At 61.7% G+C, this 19,669-nt stretch overlaps 2 protein-coding genes across 3 annotated transcripts; both read right to left on the reverse strand.

The window, feature by feature from the left end:
- Nucleotides 1-8: 8 nt before the first annotated feature.
- On the reverse strand, nucleotides 9-5,726 carry CCNDBP1 (cyclin D1 binding protein 1). Of its 2 annotated transcripts, XM_081196602.1 has the most exons (11): nucleotides 5,630-5,726; nucleotides 5,487-5,546; nucleotides 5,255-5,334; nucleotides 4,398-4,479; nucleotides 3,615-3,711; nucleotides 3,357-3,430; nucleotides 3,161-3,237; nucleotides 1,533-1,786; nucleotides 1,178-1,238; nucleotides 502-548; nucleotides 9-289 (listed from the first exon to the last, which is right to left on the reverse strand). In XM_081196602.1, the coding sequence occupies exons 1-11, from the start codon at nucleotides 5,706-5,708 to the stop codon at nucleotides 181-183; spliced, it is 1,020 nt and encodes a 339-aa protein (XP_081052728.1). In that variant the 5' UTR covers nucleotides 5,709-5,726; the 3' UTR covers nucleotides 9-180. The 2 variants fall into 2 exon arrangements, with proteins under 2 accessions (XP_081052728.1, XP_081052729.1); XM_081196603.1 differs by lacking the exon at nucleotides 5,487-5,546 and having other exon boundaries at nucleotides 5,630-5,723.
- A 2,272-nt stretch (nucleotides 5,727-7,998) lies between these two features.
- On the reverse strand, nucleotides 7,999-19,667 carry ZNFX1 (zinc finger NFX1-type containing 1). The gene is made up of 13 exons (XM_081195961.1): nucleotides 19,521-19,667; nucleotides 16,715-18,517; nucleotides 15,614-15,733; nucleotides 15,230-15,378; nucleotides 14,497-14,640; nucleotides 13,652-13,757; nucleotides 13,283-13,524; nucleotides 13,010-13,149; nucleotides 12,233-12,387; nucleotides 11,838-11,983; nucleotides 11,611-11,721; nucleotides 11,028-11,123; nucleotides 7,999-10,919 (listed from the first exon to the last, which is right to left on the reverse strand). Exons 1-13 carry the CDS (start codon nucleotides 19,597-19,599, stop codon nucleotides 8,472-8,474), a joined length of 5,739 nt encoding a protein of 1,912 aa, XP_081052087.1. The 5' UTR covers nucleotides 19,600-19,667; the 3' UTR covers nucleotides 7,999-8,471.
- Nucleotides 19,668-19,669: the final 2 nt, after the last annotated feature.

Consider the following 19,669-nt stretch of genomic DNA (forward strand, 5'->3'; position numbering starts at 1 on the left):
CACAAGACTTTCTCTAGCGCAGGAGCCTGGCCTGCACAAGCACGTGGGGGACTTTAATGCCCACCTCAGAGCACAGGGGCAGCAGCTATGGGGTCCCGCAGGAGTCCTGCCTCCTCCCTCTTCTGCCAGCAGCCACAGAAGGCACCCATGGGTCCGGCACCCCTCGCACAGGGGGTCCCATCAAAGGAGCCCTTGGGTGAGCTCTTTGATTTTGTCCATGTTGTGGTCAACTGCCCCGGCCAGGAACTGCACCCAGTTCTCTTCCGACGGAGGGCAGACAAAGCTGGCGCTGGGGAGGGAGGAAAGAGAGAGATGCAGGTGAGCAATGGGGGGGGGCACCCTGACAAGGCCCCCAGTCCCAGCATCGAGGGAGATTGTGCTGCAGCACAAGGCTGGCTATGTCTTTAAGACGGAAACCGTTTCCCCACCAGCTGTGCCCCTCTGCCCGCCCCCCCCCCCAGGCGGAAGTGGCAGAGAGAGAGGAGAGGCTGCCCTGCTCACCTGGTCAGTTCCAACATCTTCTTTAGCACAGACGCCAACTTTGCAGCCTAGAAAGAAACAAGACGTCAAGCCCAGAGCCGCTGCTCCTGGAATTTCACCTTTTCTAGGAAAACCAACAGTGCAACAGGAGCAGGTGGTTTCTCGTCCGCTGGCCACAAGGTCCGGCAGGCAAGTGCGAGGCCTTCTCCCTTTGGCACTCCCTGGCTGGCACCGTACGGCCCCTCGGACACAGCCTTGACCTTTCACCCCTGAACAGAGGGAAGGGCTCTCCCAACTCAGGGAGGAGGACCAGCTTGATCTGCCAGCAGCGCCTCCACGTAGGGCTGGGGAAGAGGCCCTCTGGCCTCAGACCGCAGAGACTCCCTGGCCAGACAGCGTGGGCAGCTTCCTCCATTTCCGCGCAAGAGAGACCACGGCTGCCTTTGCCGAGGGCAGAGAAGGGAAGGGGAGGCCAGCTTGGTAGAGGAGGAAGGGAAGGGCGATCTGCCCCGGGGCATCAAGCACCCCCTTCTCCAGGGGGCAGGAGGGGCCCCCTCAGCCCCAGGGGCAACTCTCCGCTTGCACAGTCTTCTCTCCCGCAGGCCATCTTGGGGGTCCCAGGCCCCCCACCCTCATGGGCTGCAGAGGACCAGAGGCTTCCCCTAAAAAGCTTCATCGTCCCCAATGGGCAACTCACATTCAGCCGCAGAGCCAGCTGGTTCACAGGGGGGTAGGTGCTCAGCACCAACTCGTCCACGCTGCAGAATAAAACAGGAAGGGAGGAGGGGTCAGGGGAGGGTGCCTTGCCATTTCCTGCCCCCCCAGCCCCCAACCCAAAAGAGAGGCAGCCTGAGGGAGCACAGCAGGCACTAGACTTGGCTGCAAGGCTCCCGGGCGCCCCCTTCCTCAGGCTCATGTAACCCTCTGGAGGGGGGCCTTTCCAAGGACAGAGTGGAGCAACCCTGCAGGGAGGGGGTTGGGACTGGTCTTGCTGCCCTGGCCCACCCCCCCAGGCCGCAGCAATCCCCCCCAGGCTCCCCCGGCTGCCTCACCTGGGGCTGACGTCTCCTGCAATGTCGGCCAGGTCGTCTAACTGCGCCACCTGCTCAGCCTTCTCGGTCCTTCCGCGGCCTCTGACGGCCCCCTGGACCCTCTTCAGGCAAATCTTGGCGGCCTTCACCAGCCCCAGGCAGGGGCCAAGCAGCTGCCGGTCAGCCGCTGACCAGTAAGTGTCCCTGTTTGCCCGGGAGCCCAACTCCTCATCCTCCAGGACATCACTGTACGGGTCTCCACCTTCAGTCTGCGCCTGAGCAAAAGGGACATGCCAGTCACACTCTCATCCCGCCCCCCCGCCCCAGGCAGGGAAGGGGGTGGGCATCCACCGTCCCAGTCACGGGAATACCAGGGGGGCCACCAAGTTGCTAACCTCCCCAGTCAGGCATTACAAGCAAGGAGGGAGGAAATAAGACTGAAAGGATTGTGGAGTTGGAAGGGACTCCAGGTGTCATCTAGTCCAGCCCCCTGGCAGCTCCCAATGCAGGCGGGGGGGGGCGCTAAGAGAAGTGGGGGGAGGGGGAGGCAACCACAGCGCATCTGGGGACTCCCAGGTCTGCAGCGCAAGAGGGAATCCAGTCAAAACCCTACTAGATCAAGGAACGGTGTTACACCTTGGACCTGCTGCTTAATTATGATCCCCCCCAACTTTTAGCTATTATATCTCCTTCTGTGTCTGAATGGGTTGAGAAAATTTGGACTGTAGTAGCTATGATCAAGGCAAGCTGTTATGAAATAACACATATAAAGCAGTTTACCCCTTTCTCCCATAAACCTGTTATTCTGGCTAACGCCCAACTTCATGCTGCTTTCAACTTGCTGAGTATTTCTGTATGCTCCTTATCTTTGGTTTATTTTGTCAATTAATGAAATGTAAAAAACCCCCAAACCTCTATTAGGCCAAAGGCTCCCTCTGACAACCCTTCCTATCTCAGTAGAGCAGATTTACAGGAAAGCCAAGCCAGTTTTTCATGGCGGCTGCATAAGCTGTTAAGAGCCCAGAGCAGAGGGGCGAAGCCCAGGGGTGGGGGCTCTATCAGGGCAGCCCAGACAAGGCAGGAGCCCTTATCCGGAGAGGCTGCCTCTAGCCTGCGTGGGGGGCGGCCAAGTGCCCTTATCTGCCCCCAGAAGCCACACAGCAGAAGAGGCAGAGGGGAGAGTGGCACATCCGGGGGGGGGGGGGGCAGTGCCAGGATTAAGTATGGGCTGAGCAGGCTGCATTAGGGGGGGGGGCTTGGACTTTTGCCAAAATAAAAATTAAGAAACAGGCAGATTTTACTATCTGGGCCCAGTAACAGGAAAGAATGAGGTGCTCCGTCAAGGGTCAATATGGCTTTCGTGAAAGGCATGAGCCCCTTTACTCCCCCTGAACAAACACCCCCACCCCAATTTCAGAAGACTTTACATTCCGGCAATCTGCATTCTGACCTGAGCCCACCGTGTGACGCAGCGTCTGAAAAGGCGAGTGCAATTTCAGGATACCTAAATGTTGTGCTTAAACCCATTGGTCTGATGCTTCAAACTTAGAGGCTTTCCAGTTGCAGAATAGGGATGGTGATACCCCCTGCTCTCTTGCAAGTGAAGCCGGCGGACAGCCCCCCCCCCGACAGCCCCCCTCCCTGTGCACCTGCTTCATCTCCTCCAGTGCGTCACTGACAATCCCCAGAGCCTGGGTAATGGCCAGGGTCACAGCCGCCTGGTTATCTGTGGGGAGAGAAGAAAGGGAGGAGGAGCAGGGCAAGAAGGGGAAGCAGCAATGGCAGCGCCAGGGGTGGTGTCCCTCGCCCTGCCCCCAGGCTGCCCTGGGGTGACCCCTGACTCACCTCGAGGCATCCTGAAAACTCGGCTGCAGGCCTCCCAGACGCCTCCCGTCGAGACAAGCTGCTCCTGCGAGAGGCTGGAAGGGAGAGCGGAGAAGCGTCAGGAGGGGCCCCAGGCCCAGGGGGTCCTCCACTTTTGTGGCAAGGCCCACGGGGGCGGCAGAGGAGGGTGCCCCACTCTCTGGGGAGAGACGTCCTGCACCTCTTGCCTCCCCCCAGCATTCCCTGGGAAGGTGAGGGCGGGAAGCAGCAGCAGCTCACCTCTGCAGGGGGGTCCGAAGGATGACGTCGATCAGCTGAATCATCCCCTCCACCACCTGCAGCGTGGCATCGCGCACTGCTCTGCGCAGGGTGGTCCCTGCAGGGGGCAAAGAGAGCCCCATCACCGCCGCCCTGCCTCCTTGGCACTCACGCACAGAGACTGCAGGCAGCCCCCCCCCCCAAGACCTGGTATAGAACCTCAGGCTTCTGGTTGGAAGGGACCTTGAGGGTCATCCAGTCCACCCCCCTGCCATGCAGGAATCTCGGCTACAGAACCCACGACATCCATCTCTGCTTCACAGCCTCCAAGGAAGGCGAGTCTGAGCTGGATAGCTCAGCTGCCCGGTGCTGATAAGGCCGAGGTGGCAGGTTCGATCCCCGTAAGGGACAGCTGCAGGGGGTTGGACTGGATGACCCTCAGGGTCCCTTCCAACTCTACGATTCACCCTCCCACTGCCCAACAGCTCTTCCTGTCAGAAAGGTCTTCTGAATGCTGAGTCGGAATCTTCTTTCTTGTAAACTGAACCCACTGCTTTGGGTCCTGCCCTCCAGAGCCGGAGAAAACCAGCAGGCTTCCTCTTCCATGGGGCAGCCCTTCAGAGAAGCCAAGACGCCTCCCCGGCTATTGGGGGCCCCTTCCAACACTACAATTCTCGGACTCTTCTTTTCTCGCCAGCACAAGGTGCAGGAGCCCCACCTCGTACCTGCCCCCTGGCCTGCTCCTCACACGCTGCCCCCAGAGAACCCCCTTGTCCCTGCCTCGCGGGGCCCCATCCTGCTCACCTTGGCCCTTGGGGAGCTGGTAATACACGGAGGCGGCTGCCAGGACAGCGCTGTGCACCCCTTCCGCCAGGCTCTCCTGCTCCTGCAAGGGGACAGCACCCAAAGGTTACCTAGCTCACAAGGCAGCTCCCCCCACCCCCACCCCGCAAAAAAGGCCCTGGGCTCAGACAACGAGGCTGGGCAGGAGGGGGGGGGGGGAAGAGGAGAGATCTGGGAGCATTGAGGGAGAATTACTGGAAGCCTGTGAAATTAAAGCAAAGAATGGATCAAATGAGAGGAGAAGGACCCCCCCCCCGTGCCCTCGCCAGCTGCTCAGGTGCCTGGAGCTTTGGATGCGCCCTCTGCCCAGGGGCAGGGCAAGCCACCCACTGGGGGGGGGGGTGAGCTGGGGCAGGGCCGCTGCATGGAGCCTGGCCCCCACCGCCCCTCAGCTGCCGTGTGGGGCAGCGTGGAGCCTGCAGGTGCCCGAGCCACCAAGTCACCCCCAGGAGAGACACATGGCTTGGGCATGCTGCACCCAGTGCCCCCCCCCCCCGCCACGCCTTTGCTCTTGATTGATTCCAGGAATATAGAGTGCTGTTCTGTTCGGCGGCATCATCATCATCATATATTCCCTGTGGCATTTTTAACTGTCGGGTTAATTCAGACTCCCCTCGCCCCATGCCATTTTGTCACCCCCCCCTCAGTGATGACACCCGGGGCGGCCTGCACCCCCCGCACCCCCTTCCTATGTCACTGAACCCTCCCGCGCCCCCCCCCCCCCGCCAGAAAAAGATTGCAGGAAATAAGCCTCGTGAGAAAAGCCTAGGGTGGGAGGGGGAAAGAGGGCCGGGGGCTCCGGGAGGCCCCTCACCCACCTGGAGGGAGGGCGGCGGGGGTCTCGCGAAGGCCAGGCTCAGCTTGGTGGCTTCCTGCGAGGCGGCCTGGAAGGCTTCCTCTGCGGAGAAGGGCGGGAGGGTGAGGCGGGGGGGGGGAGGGTCGAGGGGAAAGGCCCCCCCTGGCCAAGGGGGGCAGCCCATCCCGGGGGGGTCCCTGCAGCCTCGCCCGCCCCCCCCCGCCCCGAGGGGTCTCCGCGAAGGCGGCACCTACCGAGGGCCTCCCAGAAGCGCCCGGCCTCGAAGCCTCCGGCGCCCTCCCGGCTCTCGCCGCCTGCAAGAGAAGCGTGCCTCTGAGCGCCTGCAGAGCGCCGCCCCGCCCCGCCTCCCGCCCCCCGCCCCGGAGGCCGCGCGCACCTCGCAGCTCGCCCAGCGCCGCGCTCAGCGCCTCCCGCACCCGCCGCAGCGCCGCCGGAGACCCGGGAGACGCCGCCATCGCCCCAGCAGGCCGCGCCCGAGAGGAGCAGGCGCCGCACTTCCGGCTCCCCGGCGCCCGCGCGGCAGGCAGGCAGGCAGGCAGGCAACTGGTCGAGCTGCCCCTCGCCGGGCCCTCGCTTAATGCGGCCCGCCTGCCCAGGATCTTGGCTCTTTCGAGGGAGGGAAGCGGGGAAGGCGGGATCCTGGCAGCCTCGCATCCCCGCGCTCTGAAAAGTCAGGGGAGTTGGGAATGTCTGAGGGTTTACTGTGTTTTTTATATTTTGTTGGAAGCCGCCCAGAGTGGCTGGGGGTATGCATGCATGTATGTATAATAATAATGATAATATTAATAAATGAATGTTCTCCCTGAACCACGCGATGGAGCCAAGCCGGGCTGCCTTCCGTGCGACCCCTCGCTCCTGCCCCGCACATGGCGGCTCCTACAACCCGCGGCAGGGAACCGGAGCTGTGGGTGAAGAAGCCTCGCCACCGCAACCCTCGACGCCGAGCGGCTCCACTTCCGGAAGCCTCTTCGCCGAGGCAGTTGCGGGAGGGAGGGCGCATGCGCAGCCGCCTCCACGTGCGCCCGGCCGAGCAGAGCCCTTCGCTGCGCGGCTCCTTCCTCGGGATCCCTGCGTTGCAGAGCGGGGAGCAGATGCGCGGGCGGGCGGGCGTCCCGCCCAGCTCTACCCTTCTGTGCCTGCGAAAGTATTGCTAGGATGGTGCACCATGTTGTTCCCGGGAAATTGGAAGGGGGGGTGAGAGACCCCCCCCACGAGCCTTGCCTCTCCACACCACCAGGCAAAGACACAGTCTCCGCTGCGCATCACCAAGCCATTCACTCACACAGGCCTTTCCCTGCCTTCCAGCCCTCACAGCAGCATCTCTGCAAAGGGATCGCATCCGCAAGGGGAGCTCAGCTCAGCTCAGGAGCCCGCGACTCCCTGCCGAGCCCTAGGTCTCCAACAGGGCAAGTGTCAGTACCAAATGTAGCAATTCACGGATAAATGTTTCTATGTACTGGCCCAATGGGAAAGCTTTAGAAATTCACAAGAAATCACTCGTTGCATCAATCTTCTCAGTTCCAATGGTATTTATGACCCAGGGAAGTGAGGTATTGGGGAAGGGTGAGAGAGCCCACCATAATCCCTGAGATGCACAGTCACATCCGCAGGAGTCATGACTGGTAAAATCCTGCCCCAAGAATGTCAGACAGATAACCATCTCAATCACATTGCCTACCTGCCCCATAGTGGGATGAAGCTCCATCAAGACAAAGGGGTGTATTTGACTTGACTCGGGGATCTGGAAACTGTAAATGCTTTCCTTTGTACTGCAATTGACAGGGGCATGCCTGGATCTCAGGTTCTACCTGAGACCACACATTTTTTTATATTATGGGAAACTTTGGAATACGGATGTAACCCATTGATCTGCTTTTCTGGCTGCTTTTTTGCTTCTATCTCCTGGCTGAAGTCTCTTGTGTGTGACCCCGACCTGAACCTAAGGGAGTCAAGGTTAGGTGACTGTGGGGTACTCCCTGTTACAATGTTAAAACATAAAACGCCATTTCAAAAACCAAAATATAGGCAACTGGCTAATCAAAATACATAGTAAACAGTGGCACAAAAAGTGCCTTTGAGAGATGCCTGGCAGTGCAAAGGGAGGGGGCCTGCTGCATCTCTCTTGGGAGTTTCCCAGCAGTGGTCCAGACACACCACATGCCTGGCTTCCAGGGGATCCCAGTCGGGCCTCTGGATCATGGGGGACAATGGACAGCTCTCCCCCCCACCATGATCTGTGATGGAGTTTGAGGTGCCAGAGCTCAAGTTGCTCAAGGTTTGCATATACACGAGTCAGGAGGCAGCAGCATGTGAGCGGCCATCGCAGATGCATTATTTAGCAGCGATGTCGCATGCTGCTGGTTTTGTCCCCTGAATCCTGCGCCCTCCCAAGGGCCGCACTGCAGAGAACCCATTGCAGTAATCCCGCCTCATGTTTACCCGGCAATGGCCTAGAGGGGGGGGGCAAGCAATCCTGACCCAGTTATGGCCGTAGCTATCACAGCAGGTGAAGCTGGTGAAAGGCCCTTGTGGCCACAGCCCCGTCTTGCCCCTCTCCAGCTACAGGGCATTCTTCATGGGGGCTCCAGGAGCAAACCTCCCACGGGCACAGGCACCCTCCCAGGAGCAGCTCCGGGCCGACCCAGAGGGGACCTTTGGCATCGTCCAGGACACAAGCCCTTTGCTGGCCCCCACAGAAGGGTGCCGTCATCCCACAGAAAATACACTCAGAAGCACAAGGGGGGATCCGCTATGACAAATTTATTTGCAACAGTAAAATCTGGCAGGCAGAGGGTTGTCAGGACAGGGGCGCCATGAGCAGAGAGTGGGGCCCTGCGCTGCCCAGTCTCAGCCCCTCCGACAACCCAGGGTGATTACGTTTCACAAAAGCGATATACTACTTGATTGTAAAAGCACTTTGACACTGGTCATCTTGCTTCTTTGGAAAAGACAGAGCAGGCGGGAAGTAGAACGTGGCTCCTGGAGCTGCAAGGCAGGTGAGGAGAGACAGCAAGGAGCAACTTCCTGAGTTGCCTTTACCTGCTCACCTTCCTGTTTGCTTCATCTCACCCACTGCTGTCGTGTTAAAAGCTCTGCAACTCTTTCATTGAACCAAGTCCACCATGATAGGGTGACCAAACGTGGTAAAAAATATGAATACGTGATAAAAATACTAAAATATTTTATGGAAAGCAGCTCCCGTGAGGGGGGCCGGCCTCCTAGTGCAGGTAATTATTCTCGTTCAAGCGGTTGGCCTCCTCGGACCAGGCAGCGTGGGGTGCCCCGTCCATCTCAGGGGCGAGCCGGTTGCTGGACTCCAGCCTGTGGTTCTCGCCCCCAATGGTCTCCCGGCATTCCGGGCAGCGGGTCGTCTGCATGGCCCCCCCGCACTCGCCAATGACGTAGAAGTGCCCGTTGCGGCACTTGAACCAGTGCCCGCGGGTGGCTCCGCTGACGGCCGCCACAATCTGCTTCCTTTCCTCCTCGGAGATGCCCAGCCCGGCGACGGTGGGCAGGGCGGCCTCCAGCTCCTTCAGCTTGGCCTTGGCCTCGCTCTCGGCCTCGGGGGTGAACCTGCCAGGCCCCTCCAGGACCTTCCGGGCCGCGCTGACCAGCTCCGCTGTGCCGGGGGCCCGGCTGGCCTTCTCCCCAGCGGTGCTGCACCTCGCCAGGAGCTCCACCAGGTAGGTCATCCGCCACAGCTCGGTGCGCAGCTCAGACACCTGCTGCCCGCTGAAGCTGTCGCGGGGCTGGTCTAGCCAGCCGGCCACCTCGGCCAGGCGCCTCCTCACGCCCTCCTGCTCCTGCTGCGCCAGCTTTCTTACAGCGGCCATCAGGCCTGCCACCTGCGCATAGAAGCCAAAGAGGGTCTCCAGCAGCCCCAGGGAGCTGGCGGAGAGGGAGTCGTCCTCCAGCCTCTCCCTCAGCTGCCTGTGCTGCCTGGTCAGGTGGCGCCTCAGGGTGGTCTCCTGCTGGAGCGCCCTCATCAGCTGGAGGGCGCCCGAGGCGATCTCTGCCGAGCTGCCCTGCATGCGCCCCTTCACCACCTCCACCTCTGCCAGGCTCCTCTTCACCAGCGTGCCGTAGCGCAGGCTTTTCCGGACGGGCGTCTGGCAGCTGGGGCACACCTTCAGCCGGACAGCCCCTTCCTCTTCCTCCTCGTCGCCATCCATGTAGCGGTCAAGGCCCAGCGCACTGAAGATGTGCCCACAGTCCTCCAGCTGCACAAAGCGGGCGTCCGGCTCATCCTCGCAGCCAAAGAAGATCTGCGTCAGCTCCTCCGCGTCACAGGTCAGGCACTTCTGCGGGCAGGGCTCCCCACAAAGCCCGGCGCAAGGGTGCCCGCAAGGGAGGCGCTTGGGGCAGGGCACATCGCAGCGCGGCCGGTCACAGGGCTCGGAGCACAGGCGCCCGCACTGGTGGTGCTGGCAGCGCCACTCGCAGGGCTCCATGCAGGGTGAGCAGGGCGCCCCACACTGCTTGGGGCAGCGGCTGTGGACGCAGCGGTTCTGGCAGGGCTGGCGGCACGGGGGGCAGTCCCTGGTGCAGGGCTGGCGGCACTGGTGGCCGCAAACCAGCGGGCGCTTGCAGGGGCTCCGGCACGGCTGGTGGAAGCGGCCCCCGAAGCAAGTGTGGCACGAGCCTGGGCAAAGATGCCCACACTCCAGGACGCTATCACATTTCGTCTTGCAGCGGATGGGACGCCCGTATGCCATCTCTGCCGCTGCTGAACATGGCACCTCCTGGCTGTGCCCACATGGCAGCGTCGCCAGGACCAGCTCTGGGCAGCGCCTCTCGCACTGCTGGCCGCAGGTGAGCCGGCAGGCATGCCCGCACTCCAGGGTTTTCCCGCAGGGCTCCTCGCAGCAGAAATCCTCAGCGGCCATTGAGCAGGGGACCTGTTGCTGGTGGCCGCACCTGGGCACCGTCTTGGGCACCTTCACCTGGCACTTCCCGCAGGGCTCACAGCACAGCCAGGGGCAGCGGTGCCCGTTGTCACACAGCACCTTCTGGCAGGGCTTCAAGCAGCGGAGCTCCTTGTGCTGCGGGTCGTAGGGGTGGCACGCCCGGGGGCAGACGTGGCCACAGCCCAGGCGGGTGTCACAGGGGACGCTGCAGCCCCCCTCGGGCACCTGGCGGAAGTCCTCTGCCCGCACCACGTCTGTCTTGGTCTGCGGGTGGTTCTGGCAGGCCAGGCGCAGCGCCCGGCCCACGTGGCCCTTCTCGCGCAGTGTGTGCAGGATCCTGCTCCAGAGGGGCACCTGGCTGAGCATGCCCATGTTGCCCACACAGTAGAGGCCCTTTTTGGCGCGGGAAAGGGCCACGCAGATGCGGTTGGGGATCTGCAGGAAGCCCACCCGCCCCGCCAGGTTGCTGCGCACCAGGGAGAGCAGGATGATGTCGTTCTCCTCCCCCTGGTACTTGTCCACCACGTGGACCTTGACGCCCTGGAACTCCTTGGCCGGCAGCAAGCGGCGCAGGCAAAAGAGCTGCCCCGTGTAGGTGGTGAGGATGCTGATCTGGGAGGGCTGGTAGCCCTGGCGCAGCAGGTAGCGGCACAGCTCCACCACAAACTGGGCCTCGTGCTGGTTCTGGTGGCTGCGGCCCTCCTGGATCTCCTGCTCGAGGAAGCTGTGCTCCACGAAGAAAAGGTTGGAGGAGACGCCCTGAGCAGAGAGGAGGAGAGGAGAGGAGGCTGCTGAGCTGGCAAGGCAGAGGCTCCGGGCCAAAGGCTGCCAGCCAGGCGGAGGCGAGGCGAGGGGAGAGATGCTCACCTTGATGTTCTCGTAGCGGAGCACCGAGGGATGGTTCTCCAGGTCCTGGTAGATGTGCGGGGTGAGCAGCTGGGCGATCTCTGGCCTCATGCGGTGCTGCAAAAAGGGCAAGCCGAGGGAGAGGTGATGGAGAGCGGAAGGCAACCGCCCTCACGAAAAGAGGGGCTGCCTCAGGCGGCCACCGCCCTTCTCTGCTTCAAGGTCTGAGGGGGGAACCATGTCTGGCTGCCTCTGGGCCGCCCACCCTAGAGGAGAGCAGCCAGGGGCTGGGGCTGCCCCCAGCCAGGCAGGAAAGGCTCCCAGCTCCTCTACCCCCTTTCCTCGCTTGTGCATGAAATCAAGAGAAACCCCCATTGGGAGGCTGTCAATGCTTCCCAATCCCAGCTGCTGGAAACCGTCCCCCCCCCAGGGGAGCCAGTGCTCTTGCACCCAGATCCCGACTTTGTGGGAGTCCCTTTGGAGATCTGCTGGGCCTCTCGGAGAAGAGGCCGCTGGACCGCCTGAGCCCCCTTTGGCCTGATCCAGCAGCCTCCACAGAGCGAGCGAGGGGAGGGGGCCGGGGGGGGCCCTGCTTGTGCCTCACCTGGAAAGCGAGGCGGACGAAGGGAAGGCCGACCTTCACCAGCCGCTCAAAGAGAGAAACCTCCAGGTGGAAGTTCCTGGCCAGGTCGTAGACGTTGGCGCTGGGGCGCAGCTGCAAGGAAAGAAGGAAGATGGAGCCCGTGGGGTGGGGGTGGGGCGGGGGAGAAGGGGTGGGGCCAAGGCCAGCAGACCCCGCCCCTCATCTGGCCCACCCACCCACCCACCTACCTGCTGGTGGTCTCCAATGAGGATGAGGTGCTGGCAGGCCCTGCTCAGGGTGGTGATGACGTGGGCCTCCAGGACTTCGGCCGCCTCTTCCACAATGACCACGCGAGGGGCCACCTGCTGCAGGACCTGGCGGTACCGAGCGGCTCCTGGGGTGAGACGGGGGGGGGGGGGTGAGGGGACGCCCTGATCTCTGCCCCCTCTGCCTCCAACTGGAGGAAGTGTGAGGGCAACGGCAGCAACTACCAAGAGTAAGGCCCACGGGCAGCCCTGCAGGCGTGTTGTGTTGCAGCTGGGCAAGGAAGCAGGTGAGAGAGGCTCCTCTTCTCTCTCCCCCCCCGTCACAGGTGGGCCCCCCAGGGTGTGTGGGGCAGCTTGCTGCACAGCCTCCTCCTCACCTGTGGTCGTCATGCCCACGATCTGGGCTGTCCTGAAGACGCAGAGGTCCTGGTGCTGGCGAAGCTCAGCCAGCCTGTCGGCTGCCGCCTGGTACTTGTGTTTGTGCTGCAGCATCTCGCGCTGGATCTCAGCTTGGTGCTTCTGCAACCAGTACCTGTGCGGCACAAAGATCAGGTTCTGCCCTTAGGCAGAAAGAACCAGGGGCACCAACATAGGAGGGGGGACATCTGGCTTACTAGTGGCACATGTGAAAAGGATCACAAGCTGAACACGAGTCAACCGTGTGATGGAGCAGCAAAAAATGTGAATCCATAGAAGTCGAGCGTCCAGATCAAGGGAAGTCATAGTCCCACTCTATGCTGCCTTGGTCGGACCACACCTGGAATGCTGTGTCCAATTCTGGGCACCACAATTTTAAAAGGATGATCAAGGGTCAGTAAAGCAAGCCTTATGAGGAACTGGGGATGTTTGGCGTGGAACAGAGGAGGCTGAAAGGAGATATGAGACCCGTCTTCAAATATCTCAAGGACTGAGAAGAGGGAGCAAGCTTATTTTCTGCTGCTCCGGTGGGTAGGACTTGAACCTGTGGCTTCAAGTTGCAAGAAATGAGACTCTGACTCAACATCAGGAATAACTTTCTGAGCATAAGAGCTGTTGGACGTTGGAATGGGCTCCTTGAGAGGTTGTAGACTCTCCATCCTTGGAGGTTTTTAAGCAGAGGAGGTGCAGGGGGGTGGGTGGGCATGGGCGCCAGAGGCCCCTGCAGCAGAAATTACCTGTAGAGCTTCCAGCGGGAGCTGAGGTTCAGCTGCCATACATCCAAGACGGCCTCAGCCTCCTCTTTGGTCATCGCCTGCCATTTTTTCAGTTCCGCCTTTGCTTGTCGCTTCATCTTCTTCTTCTGGCCCGGCTGCAGCTGCAGAGAGAACCCCAAGGGGGCAGGTGAGGGGCAGGCCGGGGCAACCCCTGTCCTGCCCGCCTCAGGGGCAGCGACCACAGAGCTTTCACCCCCTCCAATGCAACGCACTGTGTCGTCCCCCCCCCAATACCTGAAACCCGGTGTTTTCTGCCCCATGTGGGGCTCTCTGTTCCCCCTTCTCCTCATCATCCAACCGCATGGCCAGAAACAGGTCGTCCAGGTTGTGCCTGGGGGGTTTCCTCCTCCGCAGCCGCCCGTCCTCATCGTGGTCCAGCAGCCGCTCGCGCTGAATCAAGTCTGCCTCCTCCACGACCTGCAGCAGCTCTGGCTCTGCCTGTGGGCCTTCCTCCGCCTCCTGGTCTTCCTCAATGCCTGAAGGGCCACAAAGAGACTGGTAGGTGGCGGCAGAGAGTGGGCAGGCCCCAGGCTCCTTCCGTGTCTCGAACTCGCCACCTCATCCTTGTCCCACCCAGAAGCTGCCCAAAGGAAAGCCCCTTACCTGCATTTTCTGGCCGTCCTGGATCGGCCATGTTTTCAACCGGCGTGGCGCCAAGTCCCAGCCACTCCAGGATCAGAGAGTGCTTTGGATCCATCCAGTCCTCCTCCTCCTGGAGCAAGGAGGAGCAGCTCAGACGGGCTCAGCGGTGGACGGGTGCCACAGTCCCAGGGACCCCAAGACAGGAAGGCAAGCAGGAGCCGGGGGCCACGAGAGGGGCGGGGGCAGGCGGGGACCCTTGCAACGGCCTCGTGCTCCCAGAGAGCCAGGAGGTTCTTCTGGGGAAATCTCCCTCCAGGGCGATGAGTCTTTCATGGGTGCTGATGGTTTAGTGTGGCAGCACCTGCCCTTGGGAACTCCCTGCCCCTTGACATCAAGCAGGCGCTGCCACTGTGCTCTTTTTGGTGCCTGCTGAAAACTTCCTTTTTAGACAAGCCTAACCTCAATGGTTAGAAACTTTCAACATTCTGAATTTTTATGGATTGTTTCTTGGTATATAAACACACACACACACACACTCAAATTTCAAGCAGGTGCATCTATCGACTTCATGAAATAAATAAATAGGGTGGTTTCTTCCATGACTGGAGTACCCATCAACCCCCCCCCCCAAGGGAGGAATTCCTCCTCGTCAGAGCAGCCAAACAGCTCACACTCTCGCCCAAGACTTTGGCCCCTGCTCTGCTGCTTCCAGCTGAGGGGCTGGAGAAGCCCTTGAGGAGTTGGGGGCTCCCCCTCTGCTTTCCCAGGGGCACTTGGTCCCTAAGACGGAGAGATCCTGGTGGGGTGTCTTCTTGCGGGGCCGCCTTCTGATGCCCCCCCCCCGGTGCATCCCTCCTGCTCCTTACCAGGCCCCTCACGAGGCTCTCCCAGTGCCGGCTGGAGGTGCAGCTCCGCAGGTGCTTCTCGTGCAGAATCCCGCGCAGCCCGCACTCCAGCTGAGCCGCCCCTCGGTTGAGTTCCAACTCGGCCTCCCGCATCTCGCAGGTGATCTGCCCTCGGGAAAAAGAGGCCAGGTCAGCCCCTCCAGCAGACAAAGCAAAGCAAGGGATCAAGACCCAGCAGAGGACAGCTGGGGGCGCCCGGCCGGGCAGCTCCGCTCCCGCCCTTCCTCTGCTGGCACCTCCAACTGCTCTCCCCCCAAGGGCGCCCTGCTCTGTCCCTCTGCTCCGCCCAACCTCCAGCTCTGGCCCTGGTCTGGGGAGGCAGCGTGGAGCTCCCTTTCAGCACCAAGGCAGCAGTTCCACAGGTGCTGCGCTCCAGTGACAAAGCAGCCCTCAGCTCTGGCTGTGGCATGAACATCCAAGGTGAAGAGATGTCTGACTGTGTAACAGACTCCCCCAGAAGGGGGGCAGTCTCTCCTTCCTTGGAGGTATTTAAACAGAGGCTGGGTGGCCATACGGGAGGCGTTCCTGGGCTGCGATTTCTGCATTGCAGGGGTTGACTAGATGACTCTTGGGGGTCCCTCCATTTCCCTGTGCTTTGCTGATCCGGCTGTTCTCCTGGTCAAAGTCCCAGCGACCCCCCCCCCCACGAATGACACCCTCCAAACCAGCCCCCTCCCCCCTCCCTCACACGTACGTCACTGTAGGACCACCGGAGGTGGCCAGGCAGGCCTCTCCAGAAGTCGCTTCTGCCCCGCAGCTGCTGCAGGGTGAACGGCTTCAACTTCTCACTGTTGCTCCTGCCGCCAACTCGCACGATGCCCGTTGGCTGGAATGCCTGGATTCCTGGCGGGGGGGAGACGTAAAAGTCAAGGTGGGATATCTAAGAGGGACCCACACCCTCCCGCCACTGCCAGGGCAATGGGCAGCCACCCGAACAGCGACCCTCCCCCCGCAAAGGCGTCTCAGTAATTCCTGCAATGCAGAGGATTGGACTGGATGACCCTTGAAGGTCCCTTCCAATTCTGCCAATCTCTATTCTCTCCTCTCCCCCCCTGCCCAGGGCAGGCAGACCCCCCACCTTCCAGGAACTGGTCCAGGGCATGGTTGGTATAGCAAACCACAAGGATGGGGGTCTCTCCACGGGCGGCCTGGTTTTTCAGCAGGACTTCCATGATCTTCAGCCCAACGTAGGTCTTCCCTGTGGGAAAAGCCCCGTCAAAGCAGGAAGCTCTGTCTGCCAACCTCCAACGGGCATCAGAGGACCCCCCCTGCAGCCTCAGCCCTTCCCCCCACCACCAAGAAAAGGCTAGCAGCTGTGGGGGGGGGTCACAAGCCGCACTCCCCGAGCCACAGCCAATTCATTGCCATTCCAAGCAGGATCTGCAGGCAAGCAGCACCCTCTGGCCTTGGCTCGGGTTCAAACCCCATGAGGCAAAGGAAGACACCCGATGCCAGAGTGATGGTGGGGGGTCAGAAAAGTGGGCCTTGTGGGGTGTCAGGATCCAGCCGGCCGGCCGGTTCTACTTCACACCCAACCCAGTTTCAGGCAGAGATCTGAGCCTCCATCTGGAGAGGCATGATGGTTAGGAGCATCAGACAAGGACCTGGGAGAGAATGGGGTTCAAATCCCTAAGTCAGCCTTGCAGTTCACTTAGTGTGCCTCTTGGCCTAGCCTACCTCAAAGGGTTGGTGTGTGGATAAAGCAGGAAGGAGAATTCTGCATGTTGTACCCTGAGCTCCTTGGATGAAATTGTCAGTATTTTTCACTGTTGCTATTGCAAAAGGTCACAAGACCGGATGATTTCATTTGTTATGAATGTGTGAATGGAAGTCAGGCTGATAAACTGCTTTGTTCTTTCTATCTCCAACAGAGAGGATATGTGAGGAAGCTGCTCACACAGCTGTTGCTTTTATTTCTTTGCCGTAAAAAAAGATGCTTGATGCTACAATTCCACCACACTCTGCTTTTGCTGACTCTGCCAACGTGTGCATGTTATCTTTCAGACGTGTGTCGAAGTTTATATGGGACCCCGCTATCAAGGGACGGAAATGTGATAAATACATACGGTTTCGGGCCCAGGAGAGATCCTGGAACTCCTCTGCAGCAAAAGGCTCCCCCTCCCAACCCCACTTCCTGCAACAGACACCTCTTCCTCAGAGGATGGGATGCCCGACTCACCTGTCCCCGGAGGTCCCTGGATGATGGCCAGCTCCTTGGTCAGGGCGAGTTTCAGGGCTTGCAGCTGGGACTCATCCAGGCCCACGGCTTCCTGGGTCGGCCACTGGGAGGCGTCCAGCACGTCCACACGGCCCTCCGGGGCTCCTTCCGCCCCAGCAGGGGGAGGCTTGGCCATCAGGCACCTGAGGTCGTAAAGGCTGCTTCCCGGCTCCCTCCGCAGGTAAGCCGGCTCCCTCACCTGGGCCTCGCAGTGGACAATGTACCTCTGGAAGGGGACGTCTTCCTCCCGCAGCTCCTGCAGCCCCTGCAGGACGTGTCGGTAGGCCTCAAAGTAGGCGGTGGTCTCCACCATGACGAAGGAGTCGGAGGGCTGGACCTCGGCCAGCAGGGCCTGGCTGTGGGTGGCGAAGGAGAGGTGGACAAAGCCCTTGCGCAGCTCCTGGGGCTCCCGGTCGGAGACCGTGGCAAAGAGGAAGGTCTCAAAGTTGTCCTTGGACAGGCAGACCAGGGAGCCGTACAGCAGCCGCTTGGAGTTCTCCCACCGGACGGCGCCCAGCGGCGTGGAATCAAAGTGCACCTTGTAGTCAATGCCGGTCCGGGAGCAGAGTGGAGCCAGGATCCGGGCGTCCAGGTACACGCGGATGTCGTCAAACCTCCTCCTGCCCGGGCCGGCCTCCTCAAAGCTCTGGAGGAACTGGAGGATGCCCTCCCTCAGCGGCCGGACAAAGTCCTCCCTCAGGAGGCGAAAGTGGGTGTCCAGGTAAACGGCGGGGCTCTCGTAGGGCTGGCTGATGAGGTTGGGGCGCAGGAAGGGCTTCTGGCCGTGGTTCACCTCCTCGTAGGTGGGGTAGATGGACATGGCACGGTACTCCCCTTCCTCGCCGGGGGCGGTGGGCTGGAGAAGGGTGCAGCTGTCCACCCGCAAGGTGCCCTCACGCCGCCGCTCCTGGAGGTGCTGGATGAAGCCCTGCAGCTTCTCCAGACTCTGGTCCAGCTCCTCTGGGAAGTCCACCCCCAGGGCCCGGAGGCCGTTGACGGAGCCCGGCAGGACGGACATCAGCAGGGCCACCTTCTGGAGGGAGCTGGCCGGGAAGATGCTGACCAGCTCCTGGACCAGCGCCACCACGCTGGCAATGTGCTGGGGGCACTGGTGCCGCGCCTCCGGCCGGGCCTCCGTCAGCATGTCGGCCACGTACTGGGGCAGGCAGACCCGGAGGAAGGAGGACTCCTTCACAGTCTCCAGCAGCCGCTGAATGCTCTGGCGGTCCATGCGGGAGAGGCAGGCCTTTTGGAGAACCTGGCACAGCAGCTGTACCATGTCCGGCCTCATGGCAACTGGGGAGAGCGCCTCCCGCAGGCGGGGGCTGGAAGCCAGCGTGATGGCCACCTCCGAAGGGTCCTTCTCAAGGAGTTCACGGAGGAAGCGGGTGCCGATCATCGGGCCTCGCTGCTGCGGAGAGCCTCCTGGCCCTGCGTGGGGCCGCTGGGTGGGGTCAGCGTTTGGGGCCCCCTCTCTTTGCCTTCCTGGGCCATCCCTGGCCGGCCCTCCCTGGTTCTGTCCCCCAGCCCTCCGCTCCTCCCTCGGATCAGCCCCAGGCCAGACGCCCCCTCTGCGAGGGAAACGGTTCCCCTCTGCCCCCGGCCGCCTGGGTGCCCCCTCAGCCGGCCTGCTGGGGTTGCGCGCCCCGTCCTGGTGGGGGGTCCGGCCAGAGCCAGCCCTCCGCTCCGCAGCTCTGCCAGGGCCAGGGCCCCCCTCACGCTGCCCACTTGCGTTCTGCTGGGAGGCTCCTCCGTCTTGAGGCTCTGCAAAAGGAAAAGAGGGGACTTAGAGAGTCTCTGGGCAGAAGCCCAAGCTGTGCTTCGCCTGGGTGCTGCCCCCTTCTCCCCCTTCAGGGGATAACTTTGGCTTCGCCCCTCCAAAGTTAGGCAGGGACTGAATTCTCCACCCAGAGATCTGGGAGGGAACTGGGCGGCTCCCCCCTCCTCCTCCTATTTGGCGGCTCCTCCCCCAGAATCGATGGACGGGGGGCCGGTGGCGGAGAGCCGGGCCGGGCCGGGCCGCCCAACCTCCCGTTGCCAAGAGCCGGAGCCGCAGGACGGGGTTTCCCCGGCGGGAAGGGGACGCTGGACCAGATCCAGCCGCCAAAGCTGAAGCAATTGCTCGGCTCCTTTTTTCGCTTTCTCACCCGGTGCGGCAGAAGGGAGAAGACCGGTGCTCTCCGCTCACGCCGAAGCGGAGACGCCTCCCCCCCCCCCCGCCAGCCCGTGGTCGCCCGGCGAGGCGGGAGGCGCAGAAGCCCCTCTTTGGACTCCGGGAGGGGCGGACCCTCCTTCCTCGGAGGCTGGATGCCCTCCGCCAGGGATCCTCCGAGTCCTGCATTGCGGGGGTTGAGTTAGATGCCCCCTGGGGGTCCCCTCCCTCTTCCCGGTGCTGGCGAGAAGCGCAGGCTTTGAGCAGAGCCTCCGGTCCCGGAAAGCTGCGCTTCTTCTCCGCTCTGGCCCGGCCAGCCGCTTTCAAGGACAGTGGGACCTCGGCTTAAGGGCTTCATTCGTTCCGGAGGTCCGTACTTAACCTGAAACTGTTCTAACCACTTTAGCTAATGGGGCCTCCTGCTGCGCCGCCGGAGCCCGATTTCTGTTCTCATCCTGAAGCCAAGTTCTGAACCTGAAGCACTATTTCTGGCTTAGCGGAGTCTGTAACCTGTAACCCGAGGTACCACTGTATTTTTCATCATTTGTCGGAAGCAGCCCCGAGTGGGCGGGGTAGAAATAATCAATTCTTCTTCTTCTTATCCTTCTTCCTCACCTCTGCCTCTGCCTCCCGCTCCTCCGCCTCTTCGCGGCCGCCCCCGCTGCTGCCCCCTTCCTCGCCCGCGCCCCTCCATGGCTCTCCTCCGCTCCGCGCCCCGTCCCGTCGAGGCGCCTCCGGGCTCTGCGCCGCCTCCTCCTCCGCCG

The sequence above is a fragment of the Podarcis bocagei genome, assembly GCF_964188305.1.
Source record: "Podarcis bocagei genome assembly, chromosome: 5".
Taxonomy (NCBI): domain Eukaryota; kingdom Metazoa; phylum Chordata; class Lepidosauria; order Squamata; family Lacertidae; genus Podarcis; species Podarcis bocagei.